At 34.9% G+C, this 20,746-nt stretch overlaps 1 protein-coding gene across 1 annotated transcript in view; it reads left to right on the top strand.

The window, feature by feature from the left end:
* Positions 1–20,746, top strand: part of LOC115216444 (high affinity cGMP-specific 3',5'-cyclic phosphodiesterase 9A) — a 211,931-nt gene that overhangs the window by 114,639 nt on the left and 76,546 nt on the right. The window contains exon 2 of the mRNA XM_029785783.2: positions 9,601–9,750. Coding sequence (XP_029641643.1) covers positions 9,601–9,750 — 150 coding nt within the window. The remainder of the gene's footprint in view (positions 1–9,600; positions 9,751–20,746) is intronic.

Raw genomic sequence — 20,746 nt, 5'->3', positions numbered from 1 at the left:
TGACAGTTTCTATGCAGACACATCACTGCGGCACAGTTGGTTATGTTTTGTACGTGGGTTGTTTCGAGCAGAAATGTTTGCTTTAAAATTAGTTTCTGGAAATACTAAAGGCGAATATATATATATATATATATATATATGGATGGGAGGTGGAATGGGGTGTTTTTACTGCGTTCTTGACTTTGAGACTAAATATATTTTTGAAAATATTCACTACCTTACATAAACTATATCAGCTAAGCAAATCACCTTCCCTAAATGATTTAAAAGCATTTTAATTATTGCTGGTCACTATTTCAGAAAATTATCTGTGTCCTCTTTGAGCATATAAAAGACAAATTTGGCTGGGGCAAAATGATACGGTCAAGATAAGGTAAATTTACCGCTTCAGTTCCCTGGAATTACATTTGAGAACAGACTCACACACGTCAATAGCCATCCCTTAGATATCAGAAAAATCAAAAATGCAAAAAAAAAACAAAAACTAGTCCCTTAATATTTTATATTCAATATTTCATCTATTCAATAAGACAATCAATACTTCATTTCATTTTACTATATATACTATTTATACTATATATTCTATATTCTACATTAATATTATAAAGAATATAAATAAAGCATAAAAAACAGAGTTGAAATTCTTTTGAATAATATATATCCCTCTATACACAATCATACAAACCCCTTTATATATATATATATATATATATAATATATATATATACAGTAAAAAAGAGAGAAGAGTATAAAATGGCCCCATGGCAAGGTAGTTTTGAGAATGAGAATGAGAACAAAAGCAACTACAAATATAGTATCAATAAGAGTTGGTTGCATCTATCAAAATGTAGAACAGAGATAATAGTTACATTTGATATTCTTATGGTATCAGGGTTGAAGTATTTCCTTTTTGGCAGATATTGGCCTCAGTTGGCATGTTTATAAACAGTTTTAAAACAAAGACAAGACAATAGTAGGTTGTCTGTTTTCCCCAACTAACTCATGTACATATATTCATTGATGTACACAAACATAGTCACACACACTTACTCACAGACACATGCACTAGGCATGTGAGTGTGCATATACATGTACACCCACATGCCTAGCAGAACATATGTGTAAATGTACATGTGTACACAATCACACATCTGTATACATATACAGGCCATCATGTCATGTAGTGACCAACAAACTCCTCTTACTACCAAAAATATGAACACAGATCCATAGCTGTAGGACTACAATGTGCATGTAGTCCTATTGCCACATGTATAATAATAAATCACCCAAGCACATTACATAATCTATAAAACACTACATGTTTTCAGATGTACTCAAGCCATTGCCATATGGCTACAACAATGTGTTCACATAGGTGTAGTATTGCACATGTCCACTATCATTGCTTCATGTGTTGCACACCTTTGGATAGTGGTTATCCAAGCTGGTTGGTGCATTATATAATCCATTGTGAGGTGTCTTTGTGTTCAATAATGTTAGTGGTGTTATCCGGTATTCCACTAAGAAGTGTTTGATACAAGTATGGTTAGATGGTATTCAGATAGAGGATATTGTTTTATCATTTGGTTGGGTGCTGGTGCCATGCAAAAGCACCCATGTTGATACTTCGTAAAAGTGCTTGTGTTGACGCCATGGGTTGGATGCTTCGGCAGGAGCTGGTCATTTGAAGACCTGCCTGTGCCTGTGCCTTGTAAAAAGCATCCATGTTGGTGCCACATAAAAGTACCTGTGTTAGTGTCATATAAAAGTGCCCATGTGAATGTCATGTAAAAAACCCACATGCTGGTGCCATGTAAATGCATCCATGCCAGTGCCATGTAAAAGAACCCCTCTCAATCTGTAAAGTAATAGGCATTAAGAAGGGCATCAAGCCATAGAAACCATGCCAAATAGACAAATGGAGTCCAGGCAGCTCTTCAAATGACCAGCTCCTGCCAAAGCATCCAACCCATGCCAGCATGGATAACAGACGTTAAATGATGATGAAGATTATGAATAATTATAGGAGAATATAGTGGCCAGTTGTACTTTGTCAAGCTGAACAGAAGCACAAGACTAGTGTATTTCCAACCCCGTAATGGTGGAATGTCTGTAAAAAAAAATTCCTAACACATTTTGTTTATTAAGTAAATACTTCTTGTTAAAAAAATTTTCAACCACTCTTTTGTGCACAGCTTGCAGGGACACCTTGCCCTCCCCTTTAGGGCCAGATACACCTTACCCCTGACCATTTTAAACTATAGTCAAATTTACTATCAGATAGATTATAGGTATACTCCACTAGCGAAATCTTGAGTTGAAGAAACAATGCCCATGCATAGAGATGTGGAGTTCATTGTAGCTGTTACTCTTATACTTGTTTCAGTCATTTGACTTCGGCCATGCTGGAGCACTGCCTTTAGTCGAGCAAATCAACCCCAGGACTTATTCTTTGTAAGCCTAGTACTTATTCTATTGGTGTCTTTTGTCAAACTGCTAAGTTACGGGGATGTAAACACACCAGCATTGGTTGTCAAGCGATGTTGGAGAACAAACACACACACACACATATATATATACATGTATATGATGGGCTTCTTTCAGTTTCCACCTACCAAATCCATTCACAAGGCTTTGGTCAGCCTAAGGCTATAGAAGAAAACACTAGCCCAAGATGCCATGCAGTGGGACTGAACCCAGAACCATGTGGTTGGTAAGTAAGCTACTTACCACACAGCCACTCCTGCGCCTACATAATAACTGCTACTATTTTGCATCTCCTCTACACATTTATAGACTATGTTGCTTTGTACTATGTGTGATCAGGTACTGGAGTCAGTATAATGATCTGTTCTCCTCACAAAATGTATGGCTTTGTGCCAGTATTAAAGATCTATAATGAGTGTGGAGAAACTCATAAATACTCAATTCACAAATAAGTAATTATTTTATTTTTGCTTGTAAATTATATTTAGAAATCTCATAAAAAAATCTTTTTTCTTTTTTGCTTTTGGGTATTTTAATTCAGATTGGTTTATTGTAAAATAATTTGACAATTGGACATGTGTTTCAAATTTGTGGCTTTGATGTCAAGGACTTTGTTCATAGGAATATCAATTGACAATAGTACTTTGTGATAGCCAGAGGTTGTAGAAATTTATACACAAGATTTGTACTTTTTAACAGCTGTTGTTGATTGTTCAGCCTTGATCCAATAAACTTATGCTCAAAAGTATTCCAGCAAGACATTTCTGTCTACTATCTTTTGTTATAATGTCTCTGGGATTACATATTTAATGAGTTCTTTTTGCTTTTAAGATGGGAGGGCGGAGGAGATTTGGCTCCTATTTCTCTCAAGTCAAGTGATAACATAAAGGCTTCCTCCTTGGCTCATCTTTTTAGCAGTTTCAGCCTAATGTAGCTAAAAGGTCAAGTTGACTGGCAAAAGAATCGACTTCAATCAATGGCTAGTTTCTTTGGTTTCCGATCTTTACTTTCTTTCTTATATGGCACTCCATAAGTTCCTAAATAAGTTTAAATGAATGCTTCTCAAACTAACTATCACCTTTTCTTTTACTGTTTTTTTTTCATTTATCCACTTGCTACGATCCAACAAAATTTAATATACCACATAAAATTGCTGCCGATTGGCGATTGCCATTGAAACATTATTTGTACATATGTCAGCTGCATAGGTATAGTATGGAATGTCAAAATAACATTTTGACCACTGATATTACCAGATGATTCAAACACAAAACGAAATTGAAAATAATTCTGAAAATTTGACCAGTTTAGAGATGCCTTCTCTTTCCCTCCTGCTCCATTATTTCTAGTAACCATATTAAATCCATCCCTCCCAAGTATAGTGCTGCCCACTTTGAGAAGCATTGGTTTAAGTCCTTGTAGTTTTCACCATATGGAAGTGCTGTTACAAGATTTTGTAATATCTGTTATAGACTGGTTGTAAGCTTTAGTGATGTGTGGGTCATTATTGAAATTGACCTACACACTCACATGCACAATTATATATATATATATATATATATATATATATATATATATATATATATACATACATATTAGAGGGGAACCACTATGTGGACACCCTTATGCTAGAAATAGATCTGCTATGGCCTTACCACTAAGAAATGTTCTCAAATGTTCTAAATTAAATTTTAATATATATATATATATATATATATATATAGGTCTGATCAGTAAGTATCCGGACTGTTGTCATAGTAATGAAGATAAAGCACATAGAGTGAAGCCTCTTGGCACATATTGACCTTGAACTCTGCTGTACATGTGCACTAAGTTTCAACATACTAGCTCAATTCTACTGTTTACAGCAGTACTTGGAAGGAAGGTGTGTAGCATGTGATCATTGCATTGACCATGACAGAGAACGTTGTCATGGTGATACCTACTCTGAGACCCACATGAAGTTGCAGAAAATATATGGAGAGGAGTGTATGAGCCATACACAAGTGTACAAGTGGTTCAGACGTTTCCAAGATGGCCAAAAATATGTTGATATTGACAAACATTCTGGGAGGTCTGCAACCAGCAGAACTGAGAAAAATATTGCAGATATGTGTGTAGCTGTGAGGGGAAATCATAAAATCACCATCTGTCAGTTATCAGAGGATGTGGAGATTAGTTACAGTTCAGTTCAGTCCATTATCATTGAAGATTTGGGTGTGAGACACGTGTCTGCCAAGTTTATGCCAAAACTGCTTACAGCTGACTAAAGAGACACTCGTGTTTCAGTTGTACAAGATTTCCAATGAAAACTGTTTGAAAACCTTGCATCGGCCTCTGAGCAGGTATCGCCAAGCTTTTGTCAAAATTTGATGCAGTTTCTCTGCTCAACTTTCTCTGACATGGTCAATGTGATTATTATATGCTACACACCTTCCTTCCAAGCACTGCTGTAAACAGCATAAGTGAGCTAGAACGTTAAAACTTAGTGTGCATGCACAGCAGAGTTCAAGATCAGTCTCTGTGCTTTAGCTTCACTAGTGTAGCAACAGTCTGGATACATATTGATCAGACCACATATGTACATACACACACACACACACACCAAAACTGATTATTGAGAACATTTTTGGTACTATTTGTTCACATTACATGTGCTTCATTTGCTATTAAGAATTACAAAATTGTACATGTAGGTAAAACACGTAACATATTTCCTATTAGAAATTCTTCAGGCAAAAAAACCAATTCCATATTTTCCAGTATTTTTCAACTCTAATGCACATCTCACACAAGTATAACATCTACATGCAAGTTTGGAGTTCTGGAATAAGCAAATATGCTTCAAGAATTCACAGCTTGAATTATAACCCTATTTATACACATGCATGCACATACATACATACATATATATATATATATATAAAGTATGTGTGTGTTAATTCTGTAAATAATAATATTTTATAAGTGTAAAGCTTATAAGCAATCACCATGAATTGACTAAAGATAATAGTCTAATATTGGGGCATATAAGCCCTCAATGGAAAAAAAAAAAGGAGGGTTTTCTATATGCATGAGACTCAAACCCACACTTTTATGTTTTCACGACAAGTGTGCTACTATTACACCCACGTTTCTTTCCATCAGATTTAAGAACTAATTTCATAGCGTTGTTTTTATAAACAAACAGCATGTGCATTTTCTGCAATGATTTGGCTAGTGGTGTCATGTTTTACAATTCACAATGGTCGCTTATAAGCTTTAAGCTTATAAGATATTTTTATTTACAGAATTGTAAAACACAGCACTATATAATAAATCATTACATATTTGTTAATATTTGTTTTTATGTTTAGTTATAATAAAAACAATTTTACGTTAATTGAAGGGGCTACTCAACACTTTTGTAGAGTACAGATTTATTCTTAATCAAGAATATTGTTGACAGTGACTTCAAAGTTGTAGTCAATTGAGCTATGAGTAGGATTATAGTTTTTTTTTTCTTTTTTTCTGTTTTTTATACAAAGAACACTTGTGTGAGTTTTACTTGTCCATAACTTGTTCACCTATCAACTTATTATGTATCGAGTTTTAAGAAGTAAAGAGGAAGGGAATTGCTCATGTTGACTGAAAGGATTTTTAACTTTATGGAAGCAACATGCTGATTGCAAGTTGTTACCCCTTACGAAAATGTGTGTGTGTGTGTGTGTATGTGTGTGTGTGGGGGCTACATGAGGTTTTTGGTGGCATGCAGTGTGAATATGAAAGAAATGTACCAGACAAGACACACCTTCAGTGTGAATGTGGTTTCTGTAGGAATGTGGAATCATGTACATGGGATATTGCCAAAATATATGTGAGGGGGATATAATGTTTGTACATGTTTAAATATTTTGCTGTGTATGTGTTTATGTATCTGTGAGCAAATGATTTATGTGAGATGCACAGGCTTGTGGTAAGAGTTTATATAATTTGTATTTTATGATACCCTTGAGGCATAATGAGATAAGAATAAACAGACCAGCAGCATATCTTTGATGGGAAACTGGTTAGATAGGAATGGACAGTATCATGTCAACATCACTATCTCTTGAGTCAGTGTGAATGGTAGGAAACTTGCTCCCTCAACATTATCACTAGCATATCTTAAGACATTCGGTTATCATAGACAATGTTCTCTTTTGGTTTGGTGTTTAGCCTGTACATCCTACTGCTACCAACCATGATGAAGGAGTGGACAGCTTATTTTCCTTTGTTCAGTTAAAGCAAACAGTTCAATGCGTTGATTAGAACAGTGCTTCTCAACCATTTTTTGCCTATGGGCCTCTTTAATTCCCATTTTACTTTCCTGGACTGCCAAAGTCATTTGGTATAAAGAAATTAAAATATTTTTTGCATTATAGAAATATAAGCAATTTATTGCATGCAAATTTTAACAACAAAATCTTATATGGATCCCCAGAAACCTTATGGATCCTGGTTAAGAAGCACTGGATTAGAAGTACAATATAATCCTTTCTACTATAGGCATAAGAACCGAAATTTATGGGAGGGGCAAGTCAGTTACATCAACCCTAGTACTCTACTGGTATTTATTTCATTGATCCTACAAGGACGAAAGTAAAGTTGACCTCAGTGGAATTTGAACTCAGAACATAAAGGTGAACAAAACCCTTCTAAGCATTTGTGCAGCATGCAAATGATTCTGCTTGTTTGCAGCTTTAGAGGTACAATATAATGACAGTATTAAGGTATGAACTGATGACCATATGGTTAGTAGTTCAGGACCTTTACCATCACCACCATTTTTGCTTTGCTTTATACATTTCAAAATTATTAAATGTTTCCTGCAACTTTCAGGGTTTCACAAAGCTAGTGCTTAATTCCAAATTCCATGACATCTGCAGATGAGAGACAGATGTACCTCTGGATAGAGGCTGGATTCTGTTGGGGGGCACTATTCCTACAGGATGTGACACCTGTTCTTGATTATTGGATGAAATGAAGCATAACTTTGTATCAGGAGGCCTTCCACAGAACTTCAATGAATCATGTATATTAGTTTTAAACCCATGCCCTGTGAGATGGTAGCTACATGTGCCACCCACTTAGTCATTTTAATGTTTCTTTTATGACTCTTCCACACATTCATACACACATGCACACACACACTCTCTCTCTCTCTCTCACACACACACACACACACACACAATGAAAGGCAAAGTTGATTACAGTAGGATTAAAACCAGAAATGGATGCTCCCAGTAAAGAGAGTAGGAGGCATAGCTTTTTACTTTCTGTGAACCGTCTTGGAGAAAATGTTTTCTATTATAGCTCTAGATTGATCAATGCCTTGTGAGTGAATTTGGTAGGCAGAAACTGTGTGGAAGTCTGTCATGTGTATTTATATATATATATATATATATATATATATATATATATATATGTGTGTGTGTGTGTACCTCTACTGCTTGACAACTGGTATTGGTTTGTACCCTAACAGAGGAGGAGAATATGATATTGACCTCCCTTGTACATCTAATGCTCCTTAGAAATAGCATTGTCTATATAAGTGAAGTTAGGTGCCAAATCTGGGATGTGAACTTAGAATGCTGAAATCTTGCTACAACTCTATGACAGCCAATGTTATTAAAGATAATAATTATCATTTAAATCTTAACATACATGTTAGAAGAATGTTATACAAATATGATGTTTTAATGGGAATTTCCAGAAATGTACGATGGCAGTTACAATAGAAGCAGGATGTTCTTTGTAGAATTCTTGCCTAAGCATAATGAATAGATTCTCTCTTAAGAATAATGAGTATTATTTCGAGAATTATTTTAAAATTGTTTAGCAATCAGAACTTGTCAATTATTTAGAGAATAACCAAATGAAAAGGAAAATCAAAAATTTGAATTATCTTAAATTTTAATTTTTATCTCAAGAATAATGTTTATATTTTTAACTCTCATAATTCTTTTAAATCATCTTTGTCATCATCATTATCATCGTAATTGTTGTCATCATTATCATCATCATTATTATTGTGTCATTATAATTGAGTTTTGCAATATTTGGGGAGCTTATTTGTTTTAGTTGTCAAGTTACAACAAAACAACCTAGCATTCAAAGAGGCCATCATGTTGTACCGTCTGAAGCCACCTTTCTGCCATTTCTTCTATCCCATGCTGATACTAATTTTTGTTCTTTGAAACAAAAAATACCTTCTCTGAAGCTTCTACCTCCTCTTGGTTGTGAAGTATTGTGAGCACATGAAGTGAGCCATGGACTGGAACAAGTCATATCCTGAGGGAGATATTTTCCCACAATCTTAACATGTATAAGCAATGGTTAAGTAAGAGCCAGCTTCTGAAACCTGTTGCCAAACATGGGTGTTTAAAACACAAAGTGATGCTTTGCATTTGGTGGAATTATGAGAGCATAATTCATTACGAGTTTGTTTCGGATGGTTGAACCACTGATGCCAACCTGTACTCTGAACAGCTGGAATGACAGTATGCCATTGCATGTCAAAAATACCTGGCATTGGTTAAAATACCTAACATTGGTTAGCAGAAAGTGACCTCTTCTGCTGCAAGATCTCATACCACTCAAACAACTTGGAATAAACTCCTGGAACTTGAGGGAGTTGAACTGATGCTACATCCAGTATATTGTCCAGACCTAGCTCCCTCTGATTGTTACTTATTCTGATCCATGGCTCAATTTCCACACTCACTAGGCTTCATGAACAAAGAGGAGCTGGAAGTTTCAATGAAGGTGTTCTTTGCTTTGAAGAACAAGAACTGGTGATGGTGTGGGATTAAAGACCGGTGCAACACGATAGCCTCTACTTGAATGCTAGGTTGCTTTTGTTGTAACTTGACAAATAAATCAAATAAATCATCTTTTGAAAGTAGACTTCACTAATCACATGAAACTACATGCATACCAATAGAAATAATCTGCAGATAGCAATCTCCTGCCATCCACATGTGCAGTATGCAGCAAACTGCGCAAGTTGGGTTGATTGAGTCGCTTATAAATTTGATTGCTTACTCCTTCAAATTCAATTCATCTCACAATAGTCTCATTCCTTTTCAGACACATTCCGAAGTGTGGCAGAAACTGGTCCAAATGATATTCTAAAGCTTCTTAATAAGGAAGGATTCTACATTCAGATTTCACCAAATACACCACAGAACACTCCAGAAGACCGATATAAACTGGAAGTAGTTGCCAGAGTTTGGGGAGGTAGGTGAATAATTTTTTTTACTGATTTTCTTCTGATTTATTCCTTTTTCTTTTAGTTTTACTATGATTCCTTGATTTAATAATTATTTTGACAAGCTTACTTGAAATTAAAGTACACATACATGCAAGACACAAACACAGGAGTGAGAGAACAAATAAAAGCAAATTGCACTGAAACATTTGGTTAGAATTACATATGTTTAATAACAGTTTGATTCAGCACCACATTACTTTACTTAATATTTCCAAACATTTGATGATGTAAACATGTCCCCATGAAGCTGAATCAAACTGTTATCAAATATATATATATATATCTTTACACACACACACACACACTGTATTCACTCTTATATATGTTTCACTCATATGCAAGCCATATTCAATATTTGATTGAAAAAGTTGGTACCAAACTCTCATAATAAAAATCTACACTGAAGATAGGAGAGTTCAATGACCGGCTAATTTTTTAAATAACATATATCTATTGCTATTAATGGATTAGATAATTAGATAAATAATAAGCAATTAGATAAATAATAAGCAAGTTGTCTTGTTGAACACATTTATAAAGAAAATAAATTATGACCGTGATTATCGAATAACGTCAACATTGTTAATATTCAAATGAAAAATATTTTATGATATGAGAAGAGTTGTTTAAGCAAATTTTATCAAAGCATTTAAACCATATTGCATTTAGACCAGCATATCCATTGCAAATATTCTACCTGTTTTATGTTCAAACCAGCCAGATCCAGCCTCTCACATCTGCCCTACATTGTCCCTTGAATCCAGGAACTTTTCAGCAATCCCTTGAATAGTTCCCAATGAGATAAAACAACATGAGTTTCATCCATATACCTGTCTGTCCAAGTTGAAAATCATAATGCTTTCTGATTTGAAATTGATTTCTGGTTTACTGTCATACACTAAACCCATTTCTCACCATAAAACATTGATTTTAGCAATTAGATGCTTTAAATGATGTATTAGGAGATATCATGGTTGCTTTCAATCTTATCTGTAGCAGAGATAAAATGAAACCACTATTCCCATGATCAGCAACCCAATCTAACAGTTCTTTCTGCATCTTAAGTATAGACAGCATGCTAAGGAAACTGCTTGCTAAATAGGTATCATAAGTCTTCATTTATGTAACATAGTGAGTTGAAAATTTCTGATTAAGTGAGATTATCCATGCATTTAGTTGATAAAAACTCCTTAGACATGCTTAAATTCCCAAAACAGCCAAGTGAAATAACTCCAGTACTGTCAGCTATCCAAATTTTTTTGAAAATGAAGGCAATGCAAAGGCATGCAGTAAACTTGTTTGGAGAGATTCGGAGATAAAATTAAGAAATGGGAAATCTTTCAAAATAAATGCTGACATAAACTGCGAGACTAAAATTTTGATATACTGTGTGCCCTGTCCTAATTGTGAAGAAAATTACATTAGTCAGACTAGAGATTCCCTATATGGCTGTAACACACACACAATGCACAGCCAATATGACAGTCAGAAGGAAAATTATGAAAATAAAAAAATCTCACTGAGTGAACATTTAGAAATTTGCAATAGTAACAAAGTCAAAATTTTTCCTTTTTCAAAATGTTCAAGAGTAAATTCACAATCATCATCAGCATCATCATCATCAATTAATATCTGCTTTCTTTATTGGCATGGGTTGGACAATATTAGAAAGAAATAGAAAGAGATGCAGCACGGATTTTTGTCACTGAACAGGTCGCGGTCTTAAAGCGAGGAAAATAATTTGATAAATTAAACTTAAATGTTGAAGTGAATCGAACAGCTTTTATGTGTTTCTTAAATGGCTTACAAACACCTACCACGCTGCAATTGTTTTCGTTTCAGCACACGATCTCAGATCAAATCACTTGCTATGCAAGTACATCTCTGAAAACATTTTATCAATAAATTTACACTGAAACAAAATTTAAGAAAGACAAATAATGACATTACTTAGAACTTGATAAATATTACACACTAGCTGAATTACCTGGTGTTGCCTGGGTTACTGCTGTTCTTATTCAGATTAGTAAACAATAAATACAAAGATACATTTTTTTCCTCATAATTATTTCAAAATATCTATATTTTATTTTTAAAATATCCGAATTGTATTGATAAAAGAATTTAAAACTGAAAATCTGTCAATCTTGAAGCACCTGAGGGTAAACAGTATTCATTGTGTAATTTTTTGTTGGTGTCCAAATGAATAAATTGTTGCTGCTTCCAACTCGTGAGCAACCAACATAGAATTGGTCATGGGAGAAGCATGTAGTAGAGGGATGAAGTCCAACTACCTTGAGGGATTGACTGGAAACTGAAGCCTCTTAAATTCAAATGGAACATTTGTAGGTATGAGAGGAAATTTTGGAATGAAGACATTTTCTTCTTTGTGACTACCTGTTATGATTGTTGCCTGTAAAACAGGAGGCTTCATGGAAGCAACAATTTAGCAAGTTCCATTACACAGGTGTGGAGGGTAAAGATTCCTAAGTAACATAAAGGGGGCTTTAGTGTGAAGTTATGCAGTGGCATCCCAGTGGGTTTAAATGTGTTCAGATATTTAACAGAGTATTGAATAGCCTGATCTTGATTGATTGTTGTGTGAGTTGATGGAAAAGACATTTCTGATATATGTGTTAACTTTAGAAGTTCATGGTTGAGTTTATCAACCATTTCATTAGTTGGAGGCAGTATAGCTCTTTCACATAGCCAGTTTACATCAGTCTAATTGATAATCATGCATACTCACACATAATATACTCTCACATACACTGACACTCACATACTGTCACATACACTAACATACATATACTAAGACAGACATACATTTATGTAACAAACACACAAACACATTCATATACAGAATGTGTAGTGGTGGTGGTGGTGGTGGTGCTGGTATAAAATGTCCTTTACTGTGTGGTACGTAATGAATGTGCGAACACACACACTCATAGACACACATAGTCTCATATACAAAATGTGTTGTGATGGTGGTATAAAATGCCCTTTATCATAGTTGACTATAGAAAGATTGTTTTCGAGAAAATGTTATGCTGTTTGAATGCAAATGAAAATAAAATTTACATGTTGACTTGCGGGGTGTAATACTATCACCTTGTAAAGTTTGATTTGATTTGGTAGAGCCATTTGAGAATGCATAGAGAACAGACAGACAGACAGAATTTTATATATATATATATGTAGAGAGAGAGATTACAATCTTTGTTTGCAAAAGACAAAAGTACTAGACTCATAAGACAAATAGTATTCAAATTTAACTTAATCTATTTCAGTTGATTTTCTTTATACTGACAGTGAATATTTTCTTATATCATTATTAATAAACAATGTTTCTGAAACATTGACAGTAGTCTTTTATTAGTTTGCTAGCAGAGATACCCGGCGTTGCCTGTGTTACATGCAATTGAAGAATTAGACTTTTCTGTTATATTTTCTCTAATGAACTGGAATAACTATGATTCGAATTTCATCAAAATTGCAGATGAGGGTTCTTTCCCTCTTTACACACCCTAAAAAAATTCTAATCATGACACATATATCCCATACTACTGATCTTTATGTGCAGAATTCAAAATTCCAGTCTTATGGAACCTGTTAAAAGAGTACAACTGTATTTGTCTTTGCTTAGATAAAATGACTGAATTGTGGGTGTTAAGTCCGCATGAAGGGGTCTTTGTAACTTCTAAGAAGATGAAATTTTAGAAATATTATTTCATTTGTGTCTAATATCTATGGTTAAAATTTCATCAACAGCCAAAATATATGAATTTCCATGGGGATTATGGCCCTTATGCATAGAATATAATTTCCAAATTTCATAAAGGTCCATTCAGTACTTTTCACCTAGTTTTGGATTATAAAAAATGACTAAAATTTGGGAGCTAATGCCCCCATTAGGGTGTCTTAGAATCCTCATGAGAAGTGGAAACTTTGAGAATACTTCTTTATGTGTGTCAATTACCTATGGCTGAAATTTCATCAACATCAAAAATTTATGATTTTTCATGGGGGTTCTACCTCCTTTAAGCCATCTCAAATCCCAACCAAACATACTGCATTATACCCGCCCTTATGCATTGAATCTAAGTTCCAAATATCATAAGGATCCATTCAGTAATTTTGGTCCATGAAATTGTATGAAACACACAACATTACCCTTCTCCCTAGGCTTGGATTTTGTGTTCCAAATTTCATTATGATCGGTGCAGCAGTTTTGGAATGTACAAGTAACACACGAACACACATAATGACATTGACTTTTATATAATAGATATGAATATACACATATACATACATGCATGTGTGTGTGTGTGTGTGTGTGTGTGTGTGTGTGTATTTTATATATATATATATATATATATATATATATACGCGCGCACACACAAAGAGATAGATTGATAGATACAACTGAGTGGGCAAACAAAAATATGAGACACTGCCTAGTGCTTTTTTTTTATTTTGATAAGCCTGGTACTTATTCTATCAGTTTCTTCTTGTGAAACAAGTAAGTTATGGGGATGTAAATAAATGAACAGCAGTTGTGAGACATTGATGAGGGAGAAACACAGAGACAAAGACACTCATACACTTACATATATACATACGTGTATATACGATTGATTTCATTCAATTTCTGTCTACAAAATCCACTGACAAGGCTTTGGTTGGTCTGAGGCTACAGCAGAAGACACATGCCAAGTCACCACACAGTGGTACTGAACCCAGGACCATGTGTTTTGGAACCAAGTTTCTTACCACACAGCCACACCTGCACCTATGTGTGTGTATGGGTGTATATATGTATGCATGTATATATGTGTATATATATGTGTACATACTACATGTACATCTATATATATACATCTACATATATACATGTATACATATACATCTATACATATATATATATATGTATGCTTGTATATATGAGATAATAGTTTCACTTTAATAGTTTCAGTATTAAAGTGAAACTATTAAAGTGAAAATATCTGACATTACAATAGAGATGTTATTGTTTCATTTTGACTGAAATACTGGAGGAGATATGATATTGCTCTGGGCTTGCCTAGTGCAAGTTAAAAATTTTTTTGGCCTATGACACTACATGGACCCTAAGTAAGGCATGTGTAAAATTTGAATGAAATTGGTTGGTGTAGTTCTCAAGTTTTAGGGATTCACACAGACAGATACACACACATTCTCATCTTTATATATATATATAGATCAATGTATTATGCTGACCTCTACCATAGACTTTTTATTCACCATACATAGAGAACAGCACACACAAATATATATTGGGTTAGCAACTAAGTTCCTGTTGTTATTTTAAATTTTGGAATATATTTTTTTCAGGAATTCTATTTTTGAATCATTTTGGAATCTATTGTTTTTTTTTTTCTAGTTAATTTTAGTTAATTTTTGTTTATTTTCAGATCATTAAAATGGAATGTCAAGTTAAGAAAAACAAGCATTTTTGACACCTCCTTCTTTTTGCTTTTAATCAAGGTTCTAAGGCTGTAAAAGCTGCTCGCGACATTTGTGCTATGTATGGAGAGGGTGCCATAGCTGAAAGAACTGCTCATGATTGGTATGCCAAGTTCAAAAATAGAAATTTTGACTTCAAAGATGCACCTTGTTCTAGCCGTCCAGTTGAGTTCAATGAAGAGCGATTAGACCAACTTTTGCACGATAATTCTCGTCAGATGACAAGGGAAATGGCAGAGAAACTGGAATGTTCCCACACTGCTATTGAGAAGCATCTTCACTCGATGGGAAAGGTTCAGAAGTATAGAGCATGGGTTCCACATGCTTTAAGTGACAACAACAAAAATCAACAAGCTACAATCTCCGCTGGTTTACTTGCTTGTCACCGCTCAACTCTTGGACACAAGCAACAATTTCTTTACCGAATTGTTACTGGTGACGAAAAATGGTACCTGTACATCAATATGAAGGAATGGCTTAGCCCTGGTAAACAAGAGACACCACGCATGAAACAAGATCTTCATCCGCATAAAACGATGTTGTGCATTTGGTGGGACTGGGAAAAGGATTATCCATTATGAATTGCTTGAACAGAACCAAACAGTCAACGTGGAACTCTATGTTCAACAGATGGAACGACTCAACACGGCTATTCAAGAGAAAAGACCTAATTGTCAGCATGGAGTTCTGCTGCACGACAACACCCACCCTCATATTGGCAATATGACCAAGGAAGTCATTCAAAAGCATGGCTGGGAAGTGCTGCCACACCCACCATACTCTCCGGATTTGGCACCAACGGATTTCCACCTCTTTTGATCTCTTTCAAATGCTCTGCACTGTTTCGTTCAATACTGATGCAGAAATGAGAGCTTGGTTAGATCAATTTTTCGAGTTGAAATCGGATGATTTCTACCAACGAGGTATTGAAAATCTTGTTGAACGTTGGGAAGAAGTTATAAACAACAAGGGTGAATATATTATTGATTAATTAGTTGTTTTAAACCTTTAAAAATATTTAAATTAAAAAAAAACCCACGGGAACTTAGTTGCCAACCCAATAGATACACTTATATGTATGTTAGTAAATATATATATATAGGTGCAGGAGTGGTTGTGTGGTAAGTAGCTTGCTTACCAACCACATGGTTCTGGGTTCAGTCCCACTGCATGGCACTTTGGGCAAGTGTTTTCTACTATAGCTTCAGGCCACTCAAAGCCTTGTGAATGGATTTGGTAGACAGAAACTGGAAGAAGCTTGTTGTATATGTGTATATCGTTGCCCAGGTGAAAGAGAATAATGAAATTTAAAAATACCATCTAGATTACACAGGTCTCAACTGCTAGTAGCCGAGATACCAACTTTCTACATTAATAACTCTCCAACCCATGCCAACATGTAATATAGGCGTTAAATGAAATGTTAAAAGAAAGTTTTCAACTCATATATGTAAATAAAGTAAATACACGTAATTAAAAAACATGTTTTGTGTAACTTATTTCATAACATACATATAAACTATGAAAGGTCAGTTTTGGTGATTCATTTGACAGAGGTGGTAGAAAACCAGTCCAATGATAAATATGACCTTGGATCTTGAGTTTGCATGAATCCTGGCTCAGTTAAATCTCTTGTGGTTCCAAATGATGTCATCTGTAGTGCAGTGTTGTATTGTCTAATTTTGTTTTGGAAGTGCTTGGAATCTTGGTCAGTTGATGACAACAGTTTCTTCAATGGCTCTGGAGGTTGGGTGATTGCAGAGAGTTTAACCTTTCCACCCCTGCAGCACAGTGCAGGTGTCTCTCCAGGCCATTTCCTTGCTTTTCAATGAATGCACTCAGTTGTCATTGTGCCAATGGAAACTAATGTCATCTGCATAATGTACTGCTGGATCATAATTGAAAGCTGCTTCATAGAAGTTGCTTCTCTGAGCTCTTGCAACTGCTCTTCATTCTGCAGTGGAAATCCTATTCCTTGTCAGTCGTGCATACCTCTGTTCATCACTTTGAGATGCTCTGGCTTTTGTAGTGCACAGTCTGTTTGTTTCTTGGTATGCTTCCCTTTCTGCAGCCGCCTCTCCTTGTACACAGACATTCTTTTGGCTGACCTTGACATTGTAGACAAATTTGACATTTTCCTTCTAGGCATGGTTATATACGTATACAGAAATAAACTGGTGCAGAAGATAGTAAACAATGAAAATAACTGGGTAATGGAAATTATATTTCTTCATACAATAGGTAGAAAGTAAATAAGAAACTTTTACTGAAAATAAAGAATTGTATGGGTTGAAGCGAAATTTGTCAGTAAACCAAAGAGCCGGTATCGAAGAAACCAGAAAAAAGCTGTTAACAACAGAAAAACACAAAACTGTTGCAAAAGTAAATGAGAAATTTTTAGGGAAATTAACTAAGTGTACAGATTTAAGTGAAATTTTTGAAGTTACTTCTGTCAGTAAATTATGAACTTACTTTTATCAGTAATTCCATCAACAACAAAAAACACAAAATTTTGTAAAAGTAAATAAGAAATTTGTAGGCAAATTTAACGAAGTGTACGGATTGAAGTGAAATTTATGCAGTTACTTCTGTCAGTAAATTATGTATGAAATTACTTTCGTCAGTAATTTTGAACAACTTTCTGTCAGTAATTTGCTGACAGAGAATGACAAGAAAGTTCACCTTTTATAGCCCAATGGTTTTTCATGCAAATTAAGGAATGTATGCATTCACAAAGACATACAGACATGTACACACACACACACACACACACACATACATGACTGGCTTCATGCAGTTTCTGTTTACTGATTTGATGGGAGAGATTTTCTATGGCCCTTGTTGTTGCCAACACTCACAAATATTTCCCCATAGTCAGGTATGTTTTATGGAAAATTGGAAATAAACAACACTGCTTCTATGACAATGACACTTGTTTACAACTATTATATGATCCCAAGATAAGCATACAAACACTCTCTCACTTCCACATACATATGAACACACATTTATGAGAGACTTCTCTAAGTTTCTGTCTAGTAAATCCACTTGCTGGCATAGACTTGGAAATAGGCGGTGCAGGAGGTGCAAGCACATCCCCTACAATTTTGTGGGGCCAGTGTAAACACTTTGAATATTCTGGGTTTGTTCCTGCACTTATTCTTGCTGGTCAGCCAGGTGTTAAAGAAGACATTTGTCCACATTGTGAGACTTAACCCAAAGCATGTGATTTGGATGTGAACATCTTCACCATTCAACCATACCTGTATATTAATAATGTTTAGTTTTATTGGACAGGCTACTGACAACTGTCTATAGACGCAATCCTACTGTTGCTTGACATGGATCGTTTGCCTACTGTATTTCGGCACTGATCAGAATCAGCTGTCCTTAGACAACTTCATCCTGGTGAACTTTCTTGCTGGTATCATATTGATGCAAGCTTAATATGGATGCTCAATTTCCATGGAAGAGTGACTACTAGGACTTCCATTCTCAAACCAATCAGCCAACCAAGCCTCCTAGCTGCTGGATCACAGAAGCACTCCACAATTCTGTGTGTACTAATATTTATGCAAATGTATATATTGCTTTCAAATCTTGGCACAAAGCCAGCGAGTTCAGGAGATGGGGTAAGCCGATTACATTGACCTCAGTGTTCAACTGGTACCTATTCTATCAGTCCCAAAAGGATTAAAGGCAAGGTTGGTGTCAACAGCATTTGAACTCAGAACATGGCGACGAAGTACTACTAGGCATTTTGCCTCGTGTGCTAATGATTCTACCAGCTCACCACCTTCACAAATGTATATATCTAATTACACCTTGCTTTCCAAATCTTTCTCATTCTTCTGCTGCATATCTTGTTACATATAATTCAGATTTATTTTATAGTTCACCACTAGCTGCTTACATTTCAAATATCTTATATTCATTATGTTCTTTGATATTCATACTCGATCCAATATATCAAATCATCTCTTATTACAGTACTGACTGCTACTCACTTATAATTAAAAATTCCTGTACATTATTCTCTTTCTTGGATGTAAAATATTGAAATGAAGTATAAATATGAAGTAGATGATTACAAGTTAAAAGATATCGTCTCTCAGTGTATCATTTGTTTCTCCTTTTGCCCTCTCCAAAACATCTGAGCCTTTCTAATCATCTGGTAGAATGATGCTTACTTAAAAAGTAAGCCATTCCCATTTTAAAATAAGAACTAATGAAAACTTGGAAAGAAAATATCAGTATTTTCTTGTTCTTTCTTTGTGTATGGTAGCAGTTGTTAGGCAGTCCAATCCCAGTTATAATTCTTTTAGTTTAGTTTGACCTGAGAGGGAAACAAGATGTAGTTGATGTGATTTGAGCTCAGAATAAGGTAAAATGGAAATAGCATGGTTACAGGTACAATTCACATTGTGTAGCATCTTGAGTGGAATTTGTTTTAAAAGAACCTAAGTGGAAGCCTGTGGTGTGTTTATATATTTTGTATTGCAGTTGGTGAATAATAGTTTCATTATCGATTATAGATTTCCATTGAAGCTAATCATTGCTTTCACTGCACTGTGTGTGTGTGTGTGTGCGCGCGCTCATGTTTTTTTTTTTTTCCTCTTTTTAATTTAACTTTAACTGGTCACCTGCTTGGTAGCAAGGTTGTGAAGGAAAGCATCTTGATTTTTTTTTTTGTCATACTTTAAATATTAAGAAGGTTTTGCAAGTTTTTATTGTCCCAGATACTGAGATTGTTTGTAGCATATGAATCAAGGAGTTGTATTCTTTCTGTAAGAACCCAAGTTCAGCCATATTTTACTGCAGGCAGGTTTATACATATCCTGTTTCTCCAATAATAATAGATATGACACTGAAAGTGCATTTTAGTTACTGGATTTTTCAATTCCTTATCAACAGTCCATAGGTGTTTTCTTTCCCTTGTATTTTTCTGACCACAATGGGGTCTAGAGAGCAGCTGATTTCCACAAGAGTAGATTGTTTTCTTGTGCTCCCACACAACATCTACCTAGTTGTTTTAACTTTGTAGCTGTTTTAATTTTTAAGTACCACCAATATTCTTTAGACTATTTGCTGTCAATATTGTCAACTTTGCCTACTGGTATTTTCTTTTTCCTTATTTTGTGTTCCAAACTGTTGCAGCAACCACATCATGACTCATGGGAAGATAATAGCTAGAAGACATTGTCTTGCAGTTGACAATAATATGGTTGATGTCTCCACTTTTAGTTTCGCACAGCTTATATTTGTTGAGTGTCCATGGTTTTCCCCTTTTATGATCTAGGAACTTGGTAGTGGTGTGTATGTGTATGTATGTGCATGCATGTATTTATATATATTGATCTATCTATCTGTCTTTCTTTGTCTTTTCTATATTGGCGAAGAATGTAAATATTGATAAGAAAACTGAAAAAAACCTAATGCTCTTTAAGTGAAATC

The sequence above is a fragment of the Octopus sinensis genome, linkage group LG10 (genome assembly GCF_006345805.1).
Source record: "Octopus sinensis linkage group LG10, ASM634580v1, whole genome shotgun sequence".
Lineage (NCBI taxonomy): Eukaryota > Metazoa > Mollusca > Cephalopoda > Octopoda > Octopodidae > Octopus > Octopus sinensis.
Note: the sequence above shows the minus strand (reverse complement) of the source record. Positions and strands in the feature narration are given on the sequence as shown.